Consider the following 21,677-nt stretch of genomic DNA (forward strand, 5'->3'; position numbering starts at 1 on the left):
GATGTTTTGCACTTCAGCTCCCATCAGCCCCAGGCAGCTTAGCTAATGCCCAGGAATTCTGGGAGTTGTAGTCCAAAACATCTGGATGGCACCAGGCCAGGGAAGGATGGTGTAGTATCTTACTCCTGTGCAAGACCCATTGTGTTCTTGGTGCTTGTGCAGGAGCATCACTTGAGGTATTGAGCTTGAAGGCAAGAAAGGATAACAGTGTGAACAAAAAGGGTTCAAAGGGAAGGAACAGCAGTGAGGCTCCGGAAATACTGTGCCACTCTTTGCCCTACGGGACAAGACACACAATAATATATATGTAGTAAAGCATTCTGCAAAACCTATACCTACTGTAGTAGAACACTCATGCCTGATCCACAAATCAGTCCGAATGAGAATGCTTAGGTGTAAACTGGCTGAAGGTCTACGGCAGCTTACAGCTATGATCCAGTGCGCCCCACACATGCAGGGTTTCTTGTGATTTACGAGAAGGGACAGGTGGACACGCCCAGCTGTCCTGCCTACTTCCAAATGCTTCATTCTTATTGAGGAAAAAGGAAGTCACTCTGAGCATTGAGCTCACAACCCATGAAACTGGGGGATGATCCCAACGTTACATCCCTCCAGCTTAAAGCTAAAGGTACAGAATACTAGCAAGGATACTAACTTTCATCATGTTGGAAAGAGCAAATCTCACAGATCTAGTAGCACTCATGAAACATGCTTGCAAGGCCTGTGTCACAGGTTAGTTCCCAACAGTGGCAACCGAGAGTCAAACCACCAGCTGTTGTTTTTTTAATCCAATCCTGCACTTGCATCTTTAAATGTGGATACAAGAAGGTGACAAAGCCATCTTAAAAACACATTTAAGTAGGAGACATTGCCACTGAAATGCATGTATTTCCCCCCAATCAGAACACACGGGCTTCGTTTCAGGGTGAAAACAAAGTTTATACCCCAACATACCAACTGGATCACAATCCTAATGCTGGTGATTTGGAAAGTCCCCTGTTGCCAGCAACAGGAGATGCAGTCCAATCTCACTGCCAACGTTGCTGAACGTTTAAGGAAAACCTCCGGAAACCTTGGGAAGGAAGTTTATTTTGTCAATCTGTTAAGTTTTATTGCCAGTAGTATTTATTTTCTTGCTTTAAATCACATTACGCTAGCAAGAACATTTAAGGCTTTAAATTTATTTATTTATTCTTTACTACATTTCTTCTGGAAGACTGAATCATCTTGCTCATTAATGTAAAAACAATGCATTTATTGCAAGTTTCAAACAAAATTGACTTCATAGTATTTGCCGTGCCTTCTACGTCCAATTGGGAGGACCTTCTCCCCCTCGCATTCCTCTTCATGCCACCTTGCTATTAATTCACTCCAGTCCTTCTTTCTTTCATTAACTCACACTGAACTGTCACCTCTGAGATGACCCCCTGTGCATTTGCAATAACTGCTGAGGCTACATTGATGGAACCAATCTGGAGAAACCGAACATGCATTCGGGGGGAGGGGAGGAACAGGATCGCAGAATGCCCTTGCCTCACCCTATGTTCAGTTTGGTTGTGTGAACGAACTGTACATACGCCCCACCTGCATGCACTTGCAATCAGGGACCGTGGCTTTTGCAGAATCCCTGATCATGCATACAGAGTCTTCATATGTATAGTTCGTATTGCGTGTAGGAAAACAGTGAGGTTTGCTGTTGAAATCCCACTCTCCCTGCACACACACACACACACACACAACCCAACACATGTTCAATCTACCTGGATTTTAGTTGTGTGATGAGGGCTTTAGTCGGTCTCCATTTGATAACGTAGTTAGAGGAAGAGGGTTCTATGTAATACAATAGAAGAGCTGCAAAACCCAACAGGGAGAGCTGGTGAGAGATTAGATCAGAAACATTTAAGCAGGCAATGCAAGCTGCGTCGTAGATCTCCGTGGGCAAATATTGCCCATTGGTTTCTGCTGAACGCAGAGATTAGCAAACTGACAAGATTTATAAAATATTATAATAACAATAATATATTGAAGCACAAATCAAACATATATATATAACAGTGGGTGCATAATTTCCATAGGTTTTTAAGTCGCTATGCAACTCTTTCTGTATACTCTAAGTCCACAATGGCCAGAAAGAGGCTTTTACAATATGACAGTAGCTAGAACATCATCAATGCTAATGCGGGAAGGAAAAGAAAAGGAAAAGCAAATGAGGTTGAAAATTTCATTTTCCCTGGTTTTGGCTTGGACCAAGTTTGAAAACCTTAAATGAACCATGTTAACACCTGGAACTGGTTCAACTCTCCTCCATGTGGCAAATACAAAAAAAGTCTAGTAAGAAAGACCAAAAAACAAAATCAACACCTTATCTCTAGTTCCTCTGTTGGGGATTTCTCAAATTCTTTTTCCAGTTATTGGCTGCAGTTTCCAAGGGCTTCCTTGCCCCACTGACCCCTTGTTTCCAGCTCAGAGAACACACAAAAGCGGCTATCACAGATATACAAGAACAAGCTCACACACCCCAATACAAAAGGTAACATTAATGCTTAAATGAAAAAAGGTCCTCTCCAAATAATTTCATTAAAATATTTTTTTTAAAAAAAAATCATCTTTTTTGTTTAAAAAAAAAAATCTATGATACCAAAAGACCTAATAAAGTAGTAAGGCACTCAAAACTGTAGTCTCTTGCATTATTTATACTGAAAGACGTATGGCACTGAATCTGAACGGCCATCCCCCCAATTCCCGCCCACCCCCACGCCCACTCCTGCGGCACAAAAGCAAGCTGACTCAGCATCTAAAAAAAAAAGAAGAAGCATGCACCGTCAACTGTATTCCATGTGTGCTAGATCAGTCTGCCGGGGAGTCGCCGATGCCAGAGCTGTCATTCAACTCCCAAGAGCTGAGGCGCGCTCTCTGCAGAGGCCAGAATGTGACTCATGGAAGATTTTTTGTTGTGAATCTCCAGCAAGTCCTGAATGAAGCCCGACGGGCTCCCACGATCACCCTTCCCCCGAGACTCTGGATCTTTCGCCGTGGGCTTTGGTGCATTCTTGCTGGATTCCGCGTGGCAAGGGCCCGCTGTTCTCACAGTTGGCCCATCCTCCTTGCAAAGGGCATCCTTCGCAGCATTGGCCAGGCTCCCTTTGCGGCTTCTGGTGACTGGCGAATGGCTCCCTGGCCCCACGAGTGAGTCGCACTCGTTTTCCGAGACGGGGTTGGGGCTGCTGTGGAGAGACTCGTTTTCACTGTCCTCCTCCTCCCCCCGCGAGCGGGTGTCTTCTCTGTCGCTCTCCTTCTCGTGGTTCTTAGCACTCTTCACCTTCTGATGGATGCGTTGATGGCGAACCAAGCTATGCTTCAGAGTAAAGGTCCGTTCACAGGTCTGACATTTGTAAGGTCGCTCCCCTAGGATAAAGTTCAGAAAAACAAACACACACAAGGTTATAAAATCCCTCTTTTTCCCAAAAGGACTTTATTCTATATTTACTCTCCCCACCCCACCCCAGCTTTTTCTTTCTTTTTCTTTTCACATGTACAATTATAGACTCTGTATTAGATGATTCTATTTAGCTGAAGCTGACAGAAGACACTGGGCATAATTGTGCCATACATCAATTGAAATTCGTAATGTTTGGAATATTTTCGCCAAAACACACTTAAATGGCCTTTTGTTGTTGTTAGTTTACAGTATCTCCAAATGACATCATGCTGACTTGCATTATACATGGCTAAGACCACGAAAACATCACCTGTAACTTAAGAATGTCTGCTGGATCAGACCAAAGGCCTATCTAGACCAGCAGTCTCGTCTCACCGTGGCCAACCAGATGCCTGTGGAAAACTCACAAGTAGGACATGAATACAATGGGATCCTCCTGTTCGTGTTCCCCAGCAACTGGTATATAGAGACATCCTACCTTGGACAGTGGAGGTAATGTATAGCCGTCAGGACTTGTAGCCCTTTATAGCCTTATCCGCCATAAATGGAGGAGATTTGTTTTCTACTATCATCTTTGTTTTATACTATGAAAGAAGTTATGCTGCTGCCAGGATGAAAGCTCACATGCTGTTGCTTTACTGGCGATCGCAGTGTGCCTATTGACAGAAACAACAAAATGGTACTTCGTTCCTATCATTTGGACTAAAAGTTAACACTTATACAGAGACTGATGTGAGCCAGTGAGAGCCAGCATGGTGTAGTGGCTAAGGTGTTGGACTGGGAGTCGGGAGATCCGGGTTCTAGTCCCCACTCGGCCATGGAAGCCCACTGGGTGACTCTGGGCCAGTCACAGACTCTCAGCCCAACCCAGGGATGTTGTTGTTGTGAGGATAACATGGAGAGGAGGAGGATTATGTACGCCGCCTTGGGTTCCTTGGAGGAAAAAAGGCGGGATATAAATGTTAATAATAATAATGTTGATGACATTATTATTATTAACATTTTTATTAACATCACATGGGGGAGGGGGAGGCATTTATTTTTGTTGTTTTTAAAGCCAAACACGTCAAAATAAAAATGTTCTTAGTGCTGCTTGGGAAATATACACCTCTTAAAAAGGATATTGTGGACCCAGAGAAGGTGCAGAAAAGGGCAACTAAGAGTGCAATCCTGTGCATGTTTAGACTGGAAAAGAGTCCTTCAACTCCCAGCTATGCTGGCTGGGGCATGCTGGGAGTTGTAGGACTTTTTTCTGTCTAAACATGCACAGGATTGCACCCAAAGATGATCAAGGGGCTGAAGCTACCCTTCTATGAAGAAAGGTTACAACACTGGGAGCCTTTTAGCTTGGGGGGGGGGAGTCAAGTCAAGTTGGGGCAGACGGATTAAGAAGTGTACAAAATTATGCACAGCATTGAGAAAGGGGGGAGAGAGAAGTTTTTCTCCCTCTCTCATAATACTAGAACCCGGAGAACGACAATGAAGCTGAACAGTAGGAGATGCAGGACAGACAGAAGGAAGCACTTCTTTCACACAGCGCCTAGTTCCAGAGATGGAATTTGCCACCACAAGATGAAGTGATGATGGCCACCAACTCAGACAGCTTTTAAAAAGGGACTAGAGAAATTCATAAAGCTTAAAGGCTATTAGTGGCTACTAGCCATGTTGGCTATATTCTGCCCCCAGGATCAGAGTCGCCATGCTTCTCAATATCAGTTGCTGGGGAACCTAAGTGGGAGGGTGCACTATTGCGTTCATGTCCCGCTTGTGGGCTTCCTAGAAGCATCTGGTAGACAACAGTGAGACAAAGGATGCTGGACTAGAAAGACCTTTGGTCTGATTCAACCCAGCTCTTTTACGGGGCAGCACCAAAGGGGGGTGGGGGTGGGATGCTCAGAAGTAGGAAGTTTAGTTTGGTACATGATATTCCCAAAGCAGTTTTGATAAGAGTGAAATCTTGCTAGTACCAGTCAGCTATTAAATATTTTAATTTTGTGAAAGGACCCCCAGAACTCAGATGATCTAATGGCATTTTTTGCTCTTATTGGTTTCATACCGAGTTTCAGGTCAAAGAGCACAGAAAGCCAAAGTCCTGGGTCATGGGGGTGCGGGGGTAGGAATCTCCTCTAGGCAATTCTGTCAAGGAACAAGCTTTTCGGGATTTTACAGTCACAATGATTTAAGTACAAGGGGAAAATTCTTTAAACTTTGTGGATCTGTCTTTTTGTTTTTCACACATCCTGGGTTGGATCCAGATTTATGGTGAATCAACTGCGCTAACGGAAGTGGACTTTGCTGCCCCCTCCTTCCCATGGTGGCTGCTCCAGCCCTCTGAAAATGCTACGCAGAGAGACCCTACTGAATGGGGTAAGCTGTTGTGCATGGGTGAGGAGGAGCCCCCAAAATCTCACAGAGGAATCATCTGCAAGCGGAGCCATTCCTCTTGCGAAAGCTGGATCCTGGATCAAAACTACAGTGTCTCCCCTCTTTCACACACCCCATCACACTATCACATTCAACATATTCGACACACACACACAACTTGTTCATTCACTTCAACACACTGGCTCCTAATAAATCAAGAGCTTTCAGAGCAAATAGCTACAGCCGTTTCAAAGACTGCAGCCTGCATTTACCCCTATTTTTTCCCTTTGCTTCTTTACCCAGTTCTTGGAGTAAAATGGGCAAAAAGCAGTTATTTTCCTGCAAAACTCTGTGTTCTGCACTTTAATTTAATACTTCATCCGTCTCTCTACAACCAGAGTACCCTGGCTTGACTCTGTAGATCGATCGATCGAGAAGAATTATAACATAATGTTTTTGACATGCTGCTTACAACATGAATACTTATGAGACATGTTAGTTTAAGCTGTCTGCAGAAAATGTTGCTAATTCTAACAAAATTCAGCCAGCAGTAATGACGAAGTAATTTTCCATTGCAACTTCAGCAGGCTAAATAATAATTTTTAAAAAGTGAAAATTATTTTCCAATTGGCATAGCACAGCCCTGGAAACATGAAGAACAGCCCAACAGCTCATGAATCAGCATTTCCTTTTCCAACTTTCACTGAAGAACAAATGCATTTTGTCTGTTGATAAAATGAACAGAGGGCTACTTTCCTATTAGTGCGCTCTGCTATAGCAAAACTTGTTTCTTTTTTAAAATTGGTTTTTACTTTTTTAAAAAGGGAGAAAAGAAGCCAAAGCCAGAGGAGAAAGATGGTAGAAGCTATTGGGGGGGGGGGGAGAGATAATCAGAAGCAACCCCACTGCTGCAGCAAAAGGGGAATTCTAAGTACTAAAAGATTGTAGGCAGTACAAATATACCTTCTTGAAAAAGATACATAAGGATGTCTCCAGCTACGTAGTCTTAAAAGTCATCAATTCTAAATGCATTTTGCCTGTACTAAATGTGCACAAAGCTTATCATAGAATCATAGAATAGTAGAATTGGAAGGGGCCTATAAGGCCATTGAGTCCAACCCCCAGCTCAATGCAGGAATCCATCTTAAAGCATCACTGAGAGATGGCTGTCCAGCTGCCTCTTGGATGCCTCTAAAGCGGGAGAGCCCACGACCTCCCTAGGTAACTGGTTCCATTGTCGTACTGCTCTATCAGTCAGGAAGTTTTTCCTGATGTCCAGCTGGAATCTGGCTTCCTGTAACTTGAGCCCATTATTGTATGTCCTGCACTCTTGGAGAATCCAGAAGAGATCCTGGCCCTCCTCTGTGTGACAACCTTTCAAGTATTTGAAGAGTGCTATCATGTCTCCCCTCTATCTTCTCTTCTCCAGGCTAAACATGCCCAGTTGTTTCAGTCTCTCTTCATAGGGCTTTGTTTCCAGACCCCTGATCATCCTGGTTGCCCTCCTCTGGCATTGCAACTCAAATCAATGAGGGGATGCGCCAGGTGCCTAAACCAAGCACCTGCAAATGTGTGTTCAACTGGATAAGTTTCCACTTGGATAAAGGCGTTAGGAAAAAACTATTAATTTCCTTTCTTAGTTTAAACACTCCTGTCCTCCGATTTCACGTTGCTCTGAAGTTTTCAAAATGAACAGGGCAGCAGAAACTTGGAGGCACCTGTCAACCTGACGTAACAAGCAAGGAAGAAGACACAGGGATGCTGCCTTTTGCAGGAGTCAAACTACTGGTCCCATCTAGCCAAGCAGCATCTAAACTGGCAATGGCTCACCAAGGGTTCCCCAACTCTATCTGGACATTCCAGGGATTGAACATACAAAGCATGTGTTCTACCACTAAGCTAAAGCTCTGTTATAGCTCTGTGAATAATGCCACACACACACATTTACCTGTATGGGACCTCATGTGCCTTGTCAAGTCTTGTAGAGACCAAAATCGCTTGTTGCACACCGTACAGACTTTCTTTCTCTTGTCTGCCTTGGATTCACCCTTAGCCCCACCAGTCGCCTTTGGCTTCCTGTCATCATCACTCTTCTCAGAAGATTTCCTCTCTGTGCTCTCCCCCTCGGAGATGCTTTCGCTTTCCTCATTCTCCCTCCCCGTGGCCTCACCATCCGTGGGAGACTCTGCTACCTTGATGTCCCTTCCGGGCTCCTCCTGCTCAAGACAAGGATCCTCCTGAGCTCCAGGTACTTGGGCTCCACCCTGAACGCTTCTGCTCTCATCCTCACTGCTCTTTTCATCTTTCCTGTCATCGCGCACGTGAGCCTTTTTGTGCCGGCTAAGAGTGCCAGCAAACTTGAAGGATTTGCCACAGGCATCACAGGTGTGTTTCTTTTCAGTCTGAACACTGCTGCCTGTGCTCTGGTCACTCTCAGCCAGCTTGAAGTCCATTAGCTTGCTAGCGAAATTGAGGTCAAGGCTTCTGTTGCTGACAGAGTCTTCTTCCGGGCCCTCTTCGTCCTCGCTTAATTTCTCTTGTGTATCCTCCTCTCCCTGGGTTGAGTCCACCATCTCCTCCTCTTTGGGACTGTGCTCAGGCTCTTCCAGAAGGTCAGTTACCTCCTCTTGCTGGTCTCGCTCGCCAGAAGTTAAATCGAGTGCTTCACTTCCTGCACTTGCATTCTCCAGATCTGACTGACTGTCTGCAAGAGAAGACAGAGGAACATTAAACTCCTCAGAAAACAAGAGCGCAAGACATACCCCAAAGTCCAATTAACATCACTCCTAGTAACTTCACACACACACCCCACACATTTATGCACACACACACACCACACACCACACATTGCATTTATTCAGAGTCAGGGTCCAGGACATCCCTGGTCAAGGATAATATTAGAAGACCAATGGCGCATGTTTGATGTGTTCTTCATCATGGATATATGACAGCTGTATTCTTGGCTCTGCAGTTCAATTAACAGTGTTACAGACAATCTTGATGAAAAATATCTCTGGCCTAATTCACATGTGCATGGGATGGGACTGTCCAACACAGTACTGCTTAGCATTTGTTTCATGTGGTAAACTGTTCAGGTGCAGTATCTTGCCAATCAGTTCTGGCAATTTTCATTAAGCTACTTCAAATGTGGCTTTTCTTCAGTGGCATGGTGAAAATTGTGAGGATCATGTGTCAAGCCATTCCACTCATGCGATTAGCCTTCACGCACACAATTGGGCAATACGATACGTTCCCTCGGCCTGACCAAAACATCACAAAATACTTTCTTCCGAACTCTTCATCAGGGTGGATGTTAAGCAAAGTGAAGGAGAGAGGGAAACGTTGTTCTGGAGAACTGAAAAGCTTGTTCACTATTTTGCAACATTTTGGTTGGTGCTGCTAATCAATCTGTTACCTGGCTGTAGGTTTTACTTTTTTCCTTCTTCTTGTGGAGCTACAGAATTTTTAACTGTATCTATTGTTAAGCACAGTGGCCTGAGTAATCTTGCTCACCTTTTATGGTTAGCATGCTTTCACGTTTTTTAAGAAGGCCTTCTATACATTACAAGAATTAAACAGCCAAAGCACTACAGATAAAGAGTCTAAGCCTTGAACTCATGAAAGCTCAATAGCTGATTAGTAACTGTAGGGATTTAGAAACTCTGATAAAACAACGTTTAGGTTCCCTTTCATGCTGACACACACACAGAACACATATTTGTGAATGAGAACCTCAAAGAGAGATTGCTTAGAAGAGAGGATGACCTTCAAAGATGTGGCTGAGTCACACAGAAATAATCAAGCTCTAGATATTCTAAAACACATGGATGATAAAATGCTGGGATTTAAGAAATGCTGAGGTTAGCTGGGCCTGTGCAGATGCATATGGAGGAAACTACACAAATACCACAAAGAAGAAGTTACAGATTGGATTAACTTGTGTAAAACGAAAAAGAGACAAGTTGATCAATTTTTACAACACACCGACAACTCTGTTAAGTGTTAGAAATATTGTTTCAAATTATACAGAACTCAGACAAAATGTAAGACAAAACTATTTCACAGAAATAAAACAGGAAAGTGGGTTACAAATATAATTATATTTAACATTGTAGATTGACAGTAGCTTTATCACAATATTCCATGTAATTCAGAGCCCAAGAACCCATAGTGAAGAACAGAAGGCAGTGAAGTCCCTAAGAGGCTGCTCAATTTGTAAACCAACAAACCCAACATGGATTAAATGCAGGTTTAAATGATTTTCAGTAGAAAAAAAATCTATCCTTCCTAAAGTCATAACTTAGCATGTTAAACACGCACGCACGCACACACACAGAGAGAGACAGACAGACAGAGTCAGAGAAAACAAAACAACCAGATCAGACATTTGAGCATTTTTTTTGGTCTCAAAGAACCTGAAATCTCCACAAGCATTTAGATCTTTGCCTTTCTGGCATAGCATTTGCTAGTATTTCTCTATTTTGTATATGACCCACAGCAGCTTCCCACTTCCCTTGATCAATTCTTCCCTTGATCAGCATTGATCATAATCTAGACAGCTAAAAGGCTTACGCCCAACAAACACAAACCAGCAGCACATCTACCCCTAACCCTCCCCTACAAAAAACCCACAAAAACCTCCTGCAGGGCAAGTCACGTTTTACCTGTTGTCATAGGATATGAAAAATCCCAAGTGTCTGGTTCCTCTGCATCATAGAGCCAATAGGATGAAGTGGCTAGAGTTTGGATGGTGGCTTTTGGTAAATTATTCTCTCTAAGATGGCCTTCCCAGTCTGGTGGTCTCTGGCCTACAACTCCCAACACCCTATGCTGGCTAGGGATGATGGGACTTGTAGTCCAAGGGATCTGTACAGCACCAGGTTGGGGAAGGCTGTTTTAGACTACCAATTTAGCTAGGTTATGAGAGAGACTACTTACTTCCATCACCCCTGCTGCTGCACCTTAGCAACTTTTAGCTAGCATTCTCGGGCACATGGACTGTACTGCTTAAGGAAAGATCGTTTCTCCCATTAAACACACCTAGCACTTTAAAACAGGTCCAGCTCACAAGTGTTTATTGCTGGCTGGGGAGTGATAAGAACTGTAATCCCAGCACATCTGGAGGGCACCAGATTAGAGAAGGTTGCTCTAAGTCATAACCTACTCCACAAGATCATTGCAAGGATAATAATAATGATGATGTTCTGAGCTCACTGAAGGAAGAGTCAGATTTTAATCTAAATTTTGGATTGTTGGAACGCAAGACATTTTCCCAGGGCGTGTGTCAAACTTATTGTCAGATTGCTACTATAAACCTGCAGCCAGACTCCCTGGTACTCCTCCTTGTGCCACTCAGCACATTTTGTTGACTTTTCTTTAAAAAGAAAATGTAGCCCATTTTAGCAAAAGCCCCCTTTTCAGGGAGACGTCATAAAGACATGGCCACTTGTTGGGGTCCCTACAAGCCTATCGTCTAGTAAGCACACTGGCAGTCACATAAAATGCTTTTAGTTACTAAAAAAAAATTAGTTTAAAAAAGTAGTGAAATTACTTTAGGCTGGGAAATCAGAGTTCAAACTGCATTCTTGTCATGGCTAAAGGAGAAACTCTTTTAGGGTGGGAGGGAGAAAGGAATTCATTTCTTAAAACCTTGAAGTCCAAGAGTCTCACTGGGTGGAGCCTCCCAAGTACTGAAAGCAGGTCTAACTGAAATGCCTCCATATGAACGCATAGGAGAAAGGAATATGTCATCTGCATAACAGTCAGTTATGTAATGCAAGCATGTCAGCTTCAAAGGGCTTCAGTTATCAGCAGCTCTTCTTGGCCCAAAAGGATTCCTTTCCAGTCACCTGAAAGGTCACCCTGCTTGCAAAATCTAGCTACTGCTACCAAGATCAAAGGAGCAAGTAACACTTGTGACCACTCATACTGGCTAAGGTAGGCAAATAATGCACGAAATCACACTGGGAAAACTTGGGAAACCAATCAGTATCCAGGAAGAAAGAAACCATTTCAAGGCTCTTGGCTCACAAGTTCCACAAGTTATTTGCATCATACCATATTGATTCCCTGCTGTTGAAACTCTGTCAATGAGAATTGTTCCAGTTTCTAGCACACCTCTGCAATCACTTTTCCATTTCTGTAGAATAGCAAGGTTCCCCCCCCCTTTTTTTTCCCTCCGATCCCAAACAGCTTCCACTAGGTGGAACACTTTAGTAAGTTTCCATTCTTGTAAATGGAAGGATTCACATCACTGCCAATTACACCTCCCTCATAGAGCATTTACATTTACTTCTTGGTAGATACAACTTGTCTCCTATGTTGCAATCTGGTAATCTGGTAGAAAGTAACAGCAGTCTACCTTTTGCAATACACCTAGGAAGAAAAACATACTCAGAGCAAAACATCCACGAAGAAAATCCCAGAACACACAAAAGCTTCGGTTCTCTTTCTACAAATACTGTTTTGACACAACCTGCACAGTGACACGGGTGGCAGCTGTAGGTAGGCAACTGAAATGGCATCTAAATTGCTCTATTCCAACACTACATAGGAATCACAGAATAGTAGAGTTGGAAGGGGCCTATAAGGCCATCGAGTCCAACCCCCTGCTCAATGCAGAAAGCATGAACCAACCCCCTGCTCAATGCAGGAAGGATGAATCAGTGGCTTGCACATTCTCTGCAATTATTAGTTTATGCTATTTATTAATTTTAATGTATTCAATATTTACACTTCTATCCTGCCTTTCCTCCAAGGAGCTCAGGGTGATGGACATGGTTCCCACCCCTCCCCAGTTTTATCCTCACAAAGACAAACCTACCTGAGAGGTAGGTGTGACTGAGAAATAGAGACTGGCCGAAGGTCAGCCATTGGGCTTTCATGTCCAAAGCTGTCCAGAGTCTCATCTTCCTTGTCATTGCACCATGCAGTAAATTCAAGTCACGTAAAACACAGCTGGTTAATGATGCTCTGCTCCCTACCAACCAATAACAGTTTCAATTCTGAAAGCTTCTTCTCCACGATCCATTAGCATCATCCATTAATAATGTTACTAAAACTAACGCAGCCTAAAAAGTTCTATGTAGGCACAACTAAAATGCATCTCTATAGGGTCTAAAGAACTTCACAACCACAGTACCACACTAGCACTTGGGACAGGCAAAGCAGAACATTTCATGACCATTGGTGTGTTCATCAAATCACTAGAAAATCTCCTAGATCTTCAGCTAGTTTTCTACCCAACCCACCCTGGGGAGGGAAAACTGACAGGAATGCACCATACACATCAATACAAGTGACTGCTGATAAAATCAGGGGTTTAGATAAATGAGAATAAATTGCACTACATCCGATTTACAGAAAACCCTCAACATTCCAATTTACTTTTGGTTTCAAACTGCAGTGAATATATTTGCTAATCTGGGGAAAGTGGGTAACAAAACTTCCAATGGAGAATGGATAGGGGATATTCCATTTTGACTTTTGAAAGCTGGGGGGTGGGGGTGGGTTGTGATTTTTTTGTTTTGGAAGTTGGGAGCTTTTCAGGATTGGCCATTAATTCAGGAGATCAAACTACTACTGACTGTTCAGCAATTTAACAAAACTGATTTAAAACACTATCTCTTGGCAATCACCTATGTCTTTGTAAGTGTGAACGTATTTAACAAACTTAAAACCTTATTGCAACTACAATTTGTTGAACTTTGCTAGAAGGCAAGTATGTTTGCAAAGTTTCTTGCTGTAACTCAGCGTTCCCAAACCGATGTTTTGGACTTCAACTCCCATCAGTCCCAGCCATCATGGCCAATCATCAGGAATGCTGGGAATTGTAATTCAAAATATCTGGAGGGCACCAGGTTGGGGGTGCCTGGTGTAACCTGTCTAATTTAACCAGAAAGGAGGACCACCACAACTACCCTTGTCAGTATCAATTTGTTCTTTGATGAACACACACATACACAACACACCCATTTCAGGACCAAACTAAATGTTAAAAGAACACAACCCTGCATATTACAATGCGAGTCTTGCTGATTTCCTGTAAGGAAGGAGTGAGCTCTTGAAATCCAGTTGGATGTTTCCCCTCACCCCACTCCAAAACCACGTTTCTCCAGCCATTTTTCAACCTGGTGGGCATTCTTTCCTCTTTCAGAGCCCCACCTGGAGAAAAATAACCGGAGAGAAGCAGTGGCTGGGTGGGAAATAAAACAGGCAGACTCCACTGTCCAACCTTCCTGCCTGTCCACACTAGACTTTAAATACTCCTCTACCTCCTTGATAGGAAAACTGCACCTCCCAAAGTGTAACACCAATGAGCATGTGCTGCCATAACCTGTAGTTTGGTCCTTGGTTCCTTGAAAAGCCAACTAAAGCCTCATTCATTTATCTAGGGGGCCCAAATCAAAAAGGAACATGACTCATCTTTAAATTCTGGAACAACCTAAAAGAGCTACCTGTGCTATCATGAGCTCCAGCATCACTTTCTTTAGACTGGGGGATAAGCCCGTTTCTTCTCAGACAGTAGTTGGCAACTCCGTGTTTGCGTAAGAGGTGGCGTTCACAGTTAGATTTGGTGGAAAAGAAGGCATCACATTTTTGACAGGGGAAGGGCTTCTGACCTGAATGGAGCAGGGAAAAAAAACATATTTATCTCTCTTTCTAGTGCATCAAAGGAGCTCCTGTGTGCCTTCCTATCCCCTCTGCCTACTTAGTACTACTGTGGTTAAAGATACAGCTCAATCCTAAACTTAATTACTCGGAAGAAAGTCCTACTGAGTTTGAAGAGGTTGACTTATTATTATTATTATTATTATTATTATTATTATTATTATTTATTTATTTATTTATATAGCACCATCAATGTACATGGTGCTGTACAGAGTAAAACAGTAAATAGCAAGGCCCTGCCGCATAGGCTTACAATCTAATAAAATCATAGTAAAACAATAAGGAGGGGAAGAGAATGCAAACAGGCACAGGGTAGGGTAAAACTAACAGTATAAAGTCCGCACAACATCAAGTTTTAAAAGCTTTAGGAAAAAGAAAAGTTCCCAAGTAGCATGCATAGGATTGCAGTTATGGTCGAAGTTGAACTCATACATTATTTTATTTTTTTAGGGAGGTTGAATAGCCATTCTAAAGTTCAAGGCCCCTCATAATTTTCAAACTCAGAACTGGGATTGGAGCAGAATGCTGCATGGGAGCGGCTTATTGCCAGCTTATTACTGCATAGAACTGCAGTAGTTGCCTATATGATGCTAGGTCAGGTTTAAGGTTCCCGTACTTGATTACAAATCCCTAAACAACTCAGTAGAAGGATACTTAAGAGATCACCTGACCTCTACCTGCCCGCTCGATTGCTGTGCTCATCAGGAGACGCTCTCCTGAAGGTGCCTGAGATTTCCAAGGTTCAGTCTATCATGGCTCAAAATACAGCCTGGAACTCCCTACCACTACAAGTGCCAACAGTTCTGGGTTTTCAGTGCCTACTAAAAACATACCTTTGCCAACAACAAATACGGCAGGATATGAAGTTGAGACAACTATGGTCGGATTAGTGGATGATCTACGCCTGAGTATTGACAGGGGGAGTGTATCCCTGCTGGTGCTTTTGGACCTCTCAGCAGCTTTCAATACCATCGACCATCGTATCCTTCTGGAACGCCTGGGAGGTTTGGGAATTGGGGGCACTGTGCTTCAGTGGTTCCCGTCCTATCTCTCGAGGCGATTCCATATAGTGATGCTTGGGGTAGCTGCTCCTCAACAAAGGAGCTGTCGTATGGTGTACCACAAGGTGCCATCTTATCCCCAATGCTGTTTAACATCTACACGAAATCGCTGGGAGAAATCATCCGGAGTAATGGGGCAGGGTGCTATCAGTATGCCGATGACACCCAAATATACTTCGCTATGCCTTCGACAACAGCACCAGCTAAGGATAGTGAGTTTCCTCTGAATTAATGCATGGGGTTACATTCCCCCATCCAGAACTGGTTGACACACCTCCAAACCCAGGTTGAGGCCTTTGACGGTAAGCACGTCCTTCTTGTCTGGATTCAGCTTCAGTTTGTTTTTCCTCATCCAGCCCATGTACACCCCAGGCGCTGGGGCAACAAGTTGAATGGGATCCAAAGAAAATAACGTAGAAGCGGGTGGGTAAAGATATGGTGTCATAAAGGGCAGAAATTCAAGAGAGTGGTTTAGGATAGGAATGCATATGAATGCCAAACAGAAAGAGGCTGAAAAAGACTCCATGGGGCCAGTGCTCCATATCACATCTAGCCACCACCAGAAACATCTGGCAAAGGCACAAAAACTTTCTGCGGGATACATGGCAATCACATGGCAAGTCATTTTGGAGGGACGGACCATAACTCAATGATAGAGCCCATGCTTTGCAATTGCCTGCAAAGCATCCCAGGTTCAGTTCCTGGCATTTCCAGGTAAGGTTGGGAAAGACACCCTTGAAACCCTAAGAGAGCTACTACAATCAGTGTATATTGAGCTAGAAGGACCAACTGTTTGACTTGGTATAAGGTAGTTTCTTACATTCCAGCTGCTACAGGGAGCAGTTGCCATGTGGGGCTATTTTAGCCACATGGGGCACTTCCAGATGGAGGGCTCCTATTGCTAACAATGAGAACAAATTGTGCAGCTATTCCATCTTTTCTTTGTTCATGGATTTTTTTCTGCTATTAAAAAATGACAGAAGCAGCAATGGGAAAACAATGGAGGGCTACAAATGGAAGAGGATGGCTCCCCCCCCCCATTAAAATACTGTGAATGAAGCAGTGCAGTTGCACAATAAAAGCTTCATCTGCAAGCAGACTTAGCATTAAGAACAAATTTATCGCACTTCAGAACAAGTTGAAATTTCAGCATGGATGTCATGATTCTGTAGTATTCAACTCAACTTGGATTCTGATGAAAAAATATGACATCATTAAAAAGAAAAAAGAGCCCAACTTGGATATATCCCAACTCAGGTTTTCCATCCTAGCAAGGGAACGCTGGGAGTTGTAGGAGGGGTTTTTTTCCCCCCCGTTTAAAGATGCATTGGATTGCAACCTAAAACAAGAACACACAAATGCAACACAACAGGATCTTTAAAAGACTCTGTGATGGATAAAGAATGGAGAATGGGGCAAAGAGGAATAAACTGCTGAACGAAAGCCAAGGGTTACTGCCGCTCCTGCTTCTATTTAACACAATGCAGGCTTTATGGATGTTTCCATCACATTAATCTTCCACCATAAGTTGGCTACTGCACTAATTAACATTTGAATCTGAATTAGGAAGGATCATGAGTTGCTTAAACAGCCCTGGATCTCTTAAGTGTGGCAGTCATGCTGCTTTGACAGCGCTTTTATTTTCCACCCCAGATATAAACAAAAAACAAAAAACACTTGGCCATTTCCACTGCGAGAGACCTGGAAACAGAACATGCATTAACAGGCTGGCCAATGAAGGTTACAGTTCTGCAGCATTGCATGCTTTGTTTGTTTTATACATGTCTTTGGTTCACTTAGTTTTGTTTTATTATACGAATTATGACTTTCTCTTGCTACAGTCACAGTTCTGCAGGCAATAGTTCTCTCTCAGGCCATATGAAAAAGTAACAAATATAGACTGAAGAGACCAAAATTAGTGAACATACAGAGAATAAATACATACGGTAAAAACTGGCTAACTTTCCATTCTGCTTGAGGAAGGGTTTGGTCCAGCTTGGAACTCTAGACTATCTTTTACTTAACTAAAAGCAGTGCGAGTTTTTTTAAAACAACAACAACAACACCCACCATGTACCTATTTTGCATTTATCCCTGTTTCGCATTTCTGACAGTCATACTATGCTGAATTCGAGAGGGGGAGGAGTAAGTTCTTCACATCTATTAATATGTTGAATAGATCTACCACAAAAAAACAAATTATTTTACTTGGTGCAGGTAAACAGGATTAGGTAATTGCATTTCAAAGCCTAGCTTTCAACAACAGGTCTGAGAAGTTAGTTACAATGAAGAAGAAAAAACCTTTTAAAAGGTAGGTCTATAATTACTATTTTTAAAAAAACAGTACTTCAACGCAGTTAAGTTTTTGTTTGTTTTAAGAAATATTTTATTTTTCCCAGTCTAGAAGCCGTTCTTTCCTTTCTTTCTTTCTGTTTGGACCAAGACTGCTGTCTAGTCAATACTACCCACCACAGATTATTATTATTATTATTATTATTATTATTATTATTATTTATTTATTTATATAGCACCATCAATGTACATGGTGCTGTACAGAGTAAAACAGTAAATAGCAAGACTCTGCCGCATAGGCTTACAATCTAATAAAATCATAGTAAAACAATAAGGAGGGGAAGAGAATGCAAACAGGCACAGGGTAGGGTAAGCAGGCACAGGGTAGGGTAAAACTAACAGTATAAAGTCTGCACAACATCAAGTTTTAAAAGCTTTAGGAAAAAGAAAAGTTTTTAGTTGAGCTTTAAAAGCTGCGATTGAACTTGTAGTTCTCAAATGTTCTGGAAGAGCGTTCCAGGCGTAAGGGGCAGCAGAAGAAAATGGATGGAGCCGAGCAAGGGAAGTAGAGGCCCTTGGGCAGGCGAGAAACATGGCATCAGAGGAGCGAAGAGCACGAGTGGGGCAATAGTGTGAGATGAGAGAGGAGAGATAGGAAGGAGCTAGACTGTGAAAAGCTTTGAAGGTTAACAGGAGAAGTTTATAGTGGATTCTGAAGTGAATTGGAAGCCAATGAAGAGATTTCAGAAGCGGAGTAACATGGTCAGAGATATGGAATATGGTTTTACTGAAGTTTAATTCACAAGCCCACATAGATGGTAGCCATACCATACTAGCATGCAAGACTACCTGGAGCCAGCAAGTAGTATATGTTTGTGCCTCTATGTACCATTTTACATGCCACTGCAAATCTAGGTGGCTTGTCAGGGGCCGGCAAAACTGCCTTTAGCCACGATTCACACAACCTCCACCTCACAGGCAGGGAGCCAAGAGATGTTGTAAGGTAACTCATTACGTGAAGGTGTTACAATTGAAGCTGCTCAGTTGGCAAACAGAAAGATCACACACTAATTTTAATTTACTCATAACAAAATTAGTATACCACAGTACTTCTAAAAGTATTAATTTCAGGATTAAATATGGTTTGATAGGAATAACACTAAAAGTGTTATTCACTACCACAAGATGTGGTGGCGGCCACCAATTTGGATGGCTTTAAAAGGGAGGTGGATAAATTCCTGGAGAAGGCTATCAATGGCTACTAGTCATGGTGGCTAAGTGCAACCTCCAGTATCAGAGGCAGTAAGCCTGTATACACCAGTTGTTGGGGAACATGGGTGGGAGGGTGCTGTTGTACTATGTCTCGCTTGTGGTTCCCTGGTCAACAGCTAGTTGGCCACTGTGTGAACAGAGTACTGGACTAGATGGACCCTTGGTCTGATTCAGCATGGGTCTTCTTAAGTTCTTAATTAGTTCATTTTAAATTAGTTTGCTTCATTTCTGGTTATGTTTCGATAGCTTTTACATCAGGGTAAACCTGTCCCTCCCTCCAGCCCAAAATTTGGTTACCTCCTTGTAGTGTAACAAGCCTTGTAAATTCTCAATAGCAGCTAGCAAAACCTCTCTAAATATTAACTAGAGCAAAGGTTTACCAACTTCCTACGTTCAAGGAATACTTTGCATATAAGCCCACCAGGCAAGGAACCCTGCACTTTGCAAAGGATTCTATGTGCCGTTCTTGAACAAGGAGCCTTCCATTCATTTGGAGACTGACCTAACTAACTTCTCTGTTGTCCTGCTTGAACTGAGTGCATAACACAAAACACTCCGACATTCCTCCAGTACAGAAAACCAGGTCCAAAGTATTGTTGCATATGTTGGGCCAGATATAATCTGAGAGAGGCCCTCAGTTGCCACGGCAGCCATGAAATCCTAAGTGGCACAAGGAAACTTTGGTGTTATGTTAATTTGATGAATGTTAAAAGTCCCCCAAGACTATTTTGGGGTCCTGAGCACCATGTCCAAGACTACCCCTACCAGCCCAGACAGGGAGACTATTATGCAACTGGTGCCTGGTACACTAACAAATTCCTAATCTTGTCTATTCCCTGTCATTGGTTACAGACACATTTGGCCAAATGTCAAATGTGGTAAACAGATCAAGAAGATGGAATCCTCATGAAGTATAACCACCACCTCTCCCCAGTTGTGGAATGCACATCTGGGAGAGGTGTATCCCTCCCCCTTCATCCAACCAGATCTGAGAAACTTACAATAAAAGTATTTACAAATTTCCAGAGCACTGTCTGAAAAACCAATAGGTTAGTGGATGGTTTACAGTACATACAGCTATAATGGATTAGAGGAAATTCTCTCTGGCAGGGTAACTGAGGAGTAAAGTGAAATTCATAAGCCAAAGGCAACCAACTATTTTATAAAACTATTTTATACTACTATAGCTATACCAACCATCCATAGATAGTACAGCAACTGTTCATCACTAGCTAGTCCTACTATTATTCATTTTGAGACCCAAAATGGAATAAAAGGCCAAGGGGGAAAATCAATGGAATATCCATGAGAGGTGACATTCAGAGATGACAAAAGCACTTTGTCAATGGTATTTGCAAATACAGCATCGAAACATTACAGTCTGTTTACAAATCTCTCAAGAGATTCTGTTCGCTGCTGATGTATTGAGAATTTCCAAGTTGAATCAATATCTGCCATTTTCTTAGACACATCCACAACTTGGAAAAATATATGGACGCCACAAGACATTCCACAAAATAAAAGCTGTGTTGAGAGTCTCTGTCTCTCTCTCTCTCTCCCTCATAAATAAGTAAATCAATAAACATAGTGTAGCCACACGATGCAACAGATCCAGGTATATATGGAAAAGTAGTCTGTGCTAATGATACCTTAGGCTCAACCTGGTGCCTTCCAGAAGATTTGGACTTCAACTCCCATCAGCCCCAGCCAACACGGCCAAAGGTCAGGAATATAGGGAGCTGTATCCTTAAACATCTGGAGGGCACCTGGCTGAGGAAGCCTGCGTTAGGCAAAACCACCAGGAGTAATGACTTTCCCTTTTCCTTTTGATAGCTTTTTTGTTTTGTTTTGTTTTGTTTTAACACAAAAAGCAACTTGCCACTGTAATGGAGGAACTCTGGGGATCTTCCCATGACACAGTCAAGTTTCAGGAATGCAACACAAGCTCGGTTTTGTCATCCTCTTCCTCCAGTTTTGTTGCACAAGCAAATGAGTCATCAACCCAGCAATGCTGCTGGCTGCAACCACAGCACAGGCAAGAGCAGACTTTTAAGGATGTTTTGAATGGCTTCACACACTGATCTGACAGAATTGCAGTTTGGGAAGGGGCCTTGCTCAAATCCTCCAATTATCATCTGTCCAAAACGTCAAAAATCAGTGGGTGGATATAAGACCCCTTGGAGATGAATTGACTGAAAGAAAATCAATGCCCTCTAGTTTGTTGGAATAATTTCAACACTTAGTTTGAGTGTGTGAGAATTGCAGCAATGCTGAAGTTGCATTAGGAATGAAATCAAAGAAATTATATATAAGGTTCAATTATTATTATTATTTTTAAAAATTCCCCTCAGAAAAGGGTGTGTGGTGGGGAAAGACTGAGTGTTCCTGGGGCACACTGAAGACTAGTTTGCATGGAGGGGCTCACATTACTACTCACCCATGTTACTTTGGAGTTACAACTGGATAAATCAATTAAGCAGGAGCTGTTTGCGTGTGTCTGGAATACCCAAACATCTGTATTTTGAGGGATATTCCTTGCTTCAGTGTATTTGGGGTGACCATATGGAACGGAGGACAGG

The 21,677-nt window shown here is 42.7% G+C and overlaps 1 protein-coding gene and 1 long non-coding RNA gene across 6 annotated transcripts in view; both read right to left on the reverse strand.

Moving 5' to 3' along the window:
* Window positions 1-1,241: 1,241 nt before the first annotated feature.
* Window positions 1,242-2,708, reverse strand: LOC134401421 (uncharacterized). Its single transcript, XR_010025653.1, has 2 exons — window positions 1,413-2,708; window positions 1,242-1,354 (listed from the first exon to the last, which is right to left on the reverse strand). It is a non-coding gene; the product is annotated as an uncharacterized LOC134401421 (long non-coding RNA).
* A 53-nt stretch (window positions 2,709-2,761) lies between these two features.
* The window catches only part of RREB1 (ras responsive element binding protein 1), a 150,501-nt gene continuing 131,585 nt past the window's right edge, over window positions 2,762-21,677 (reverse strand). For 4 of the 5 annotated variants that reach the window (XM_063130344.1, XM_063130340.1, XM_063130341.1 and 1 more), the window contains 2 exons: window positions 7,752-8,507; window positions 2,762-3,405 (listed from right to left, as the gene is read on the reverse strand). In XM_063130344.1, the coding sequence (XP_062986414.1) occupies window positions 2,882-3,405; window positions 7,752-8,507 (1,280 nt within the window). In that variant the 3' untranslated portion in view covers window positions 2,762-2,881. Of the gene's footprint in view, window positions 3,406-7,751; window positions 8,508-14,259; window positions 14,425-21,677 lie in introns of all 5 variants that reach the window. The other variant, XM_063130345.1, reaches the window with a different exon arrangement.

Source organism: Elgaria multicarinata, chromosome 7 (genome assembly GCF_023053635.1).
Source record: "Elgaria multicarinata webbii isolate HBS135686 ecotype San Diego chromosome 7, rElgMul1.1.pri, whole genome shotgun sequence".
Classification (NCBI taxonomy): Eukaryota; Metazoa; Chordata; class Lepidosauria; order Squamata; family Anguidae; genus Elgaria; species Elgaria multicarinata.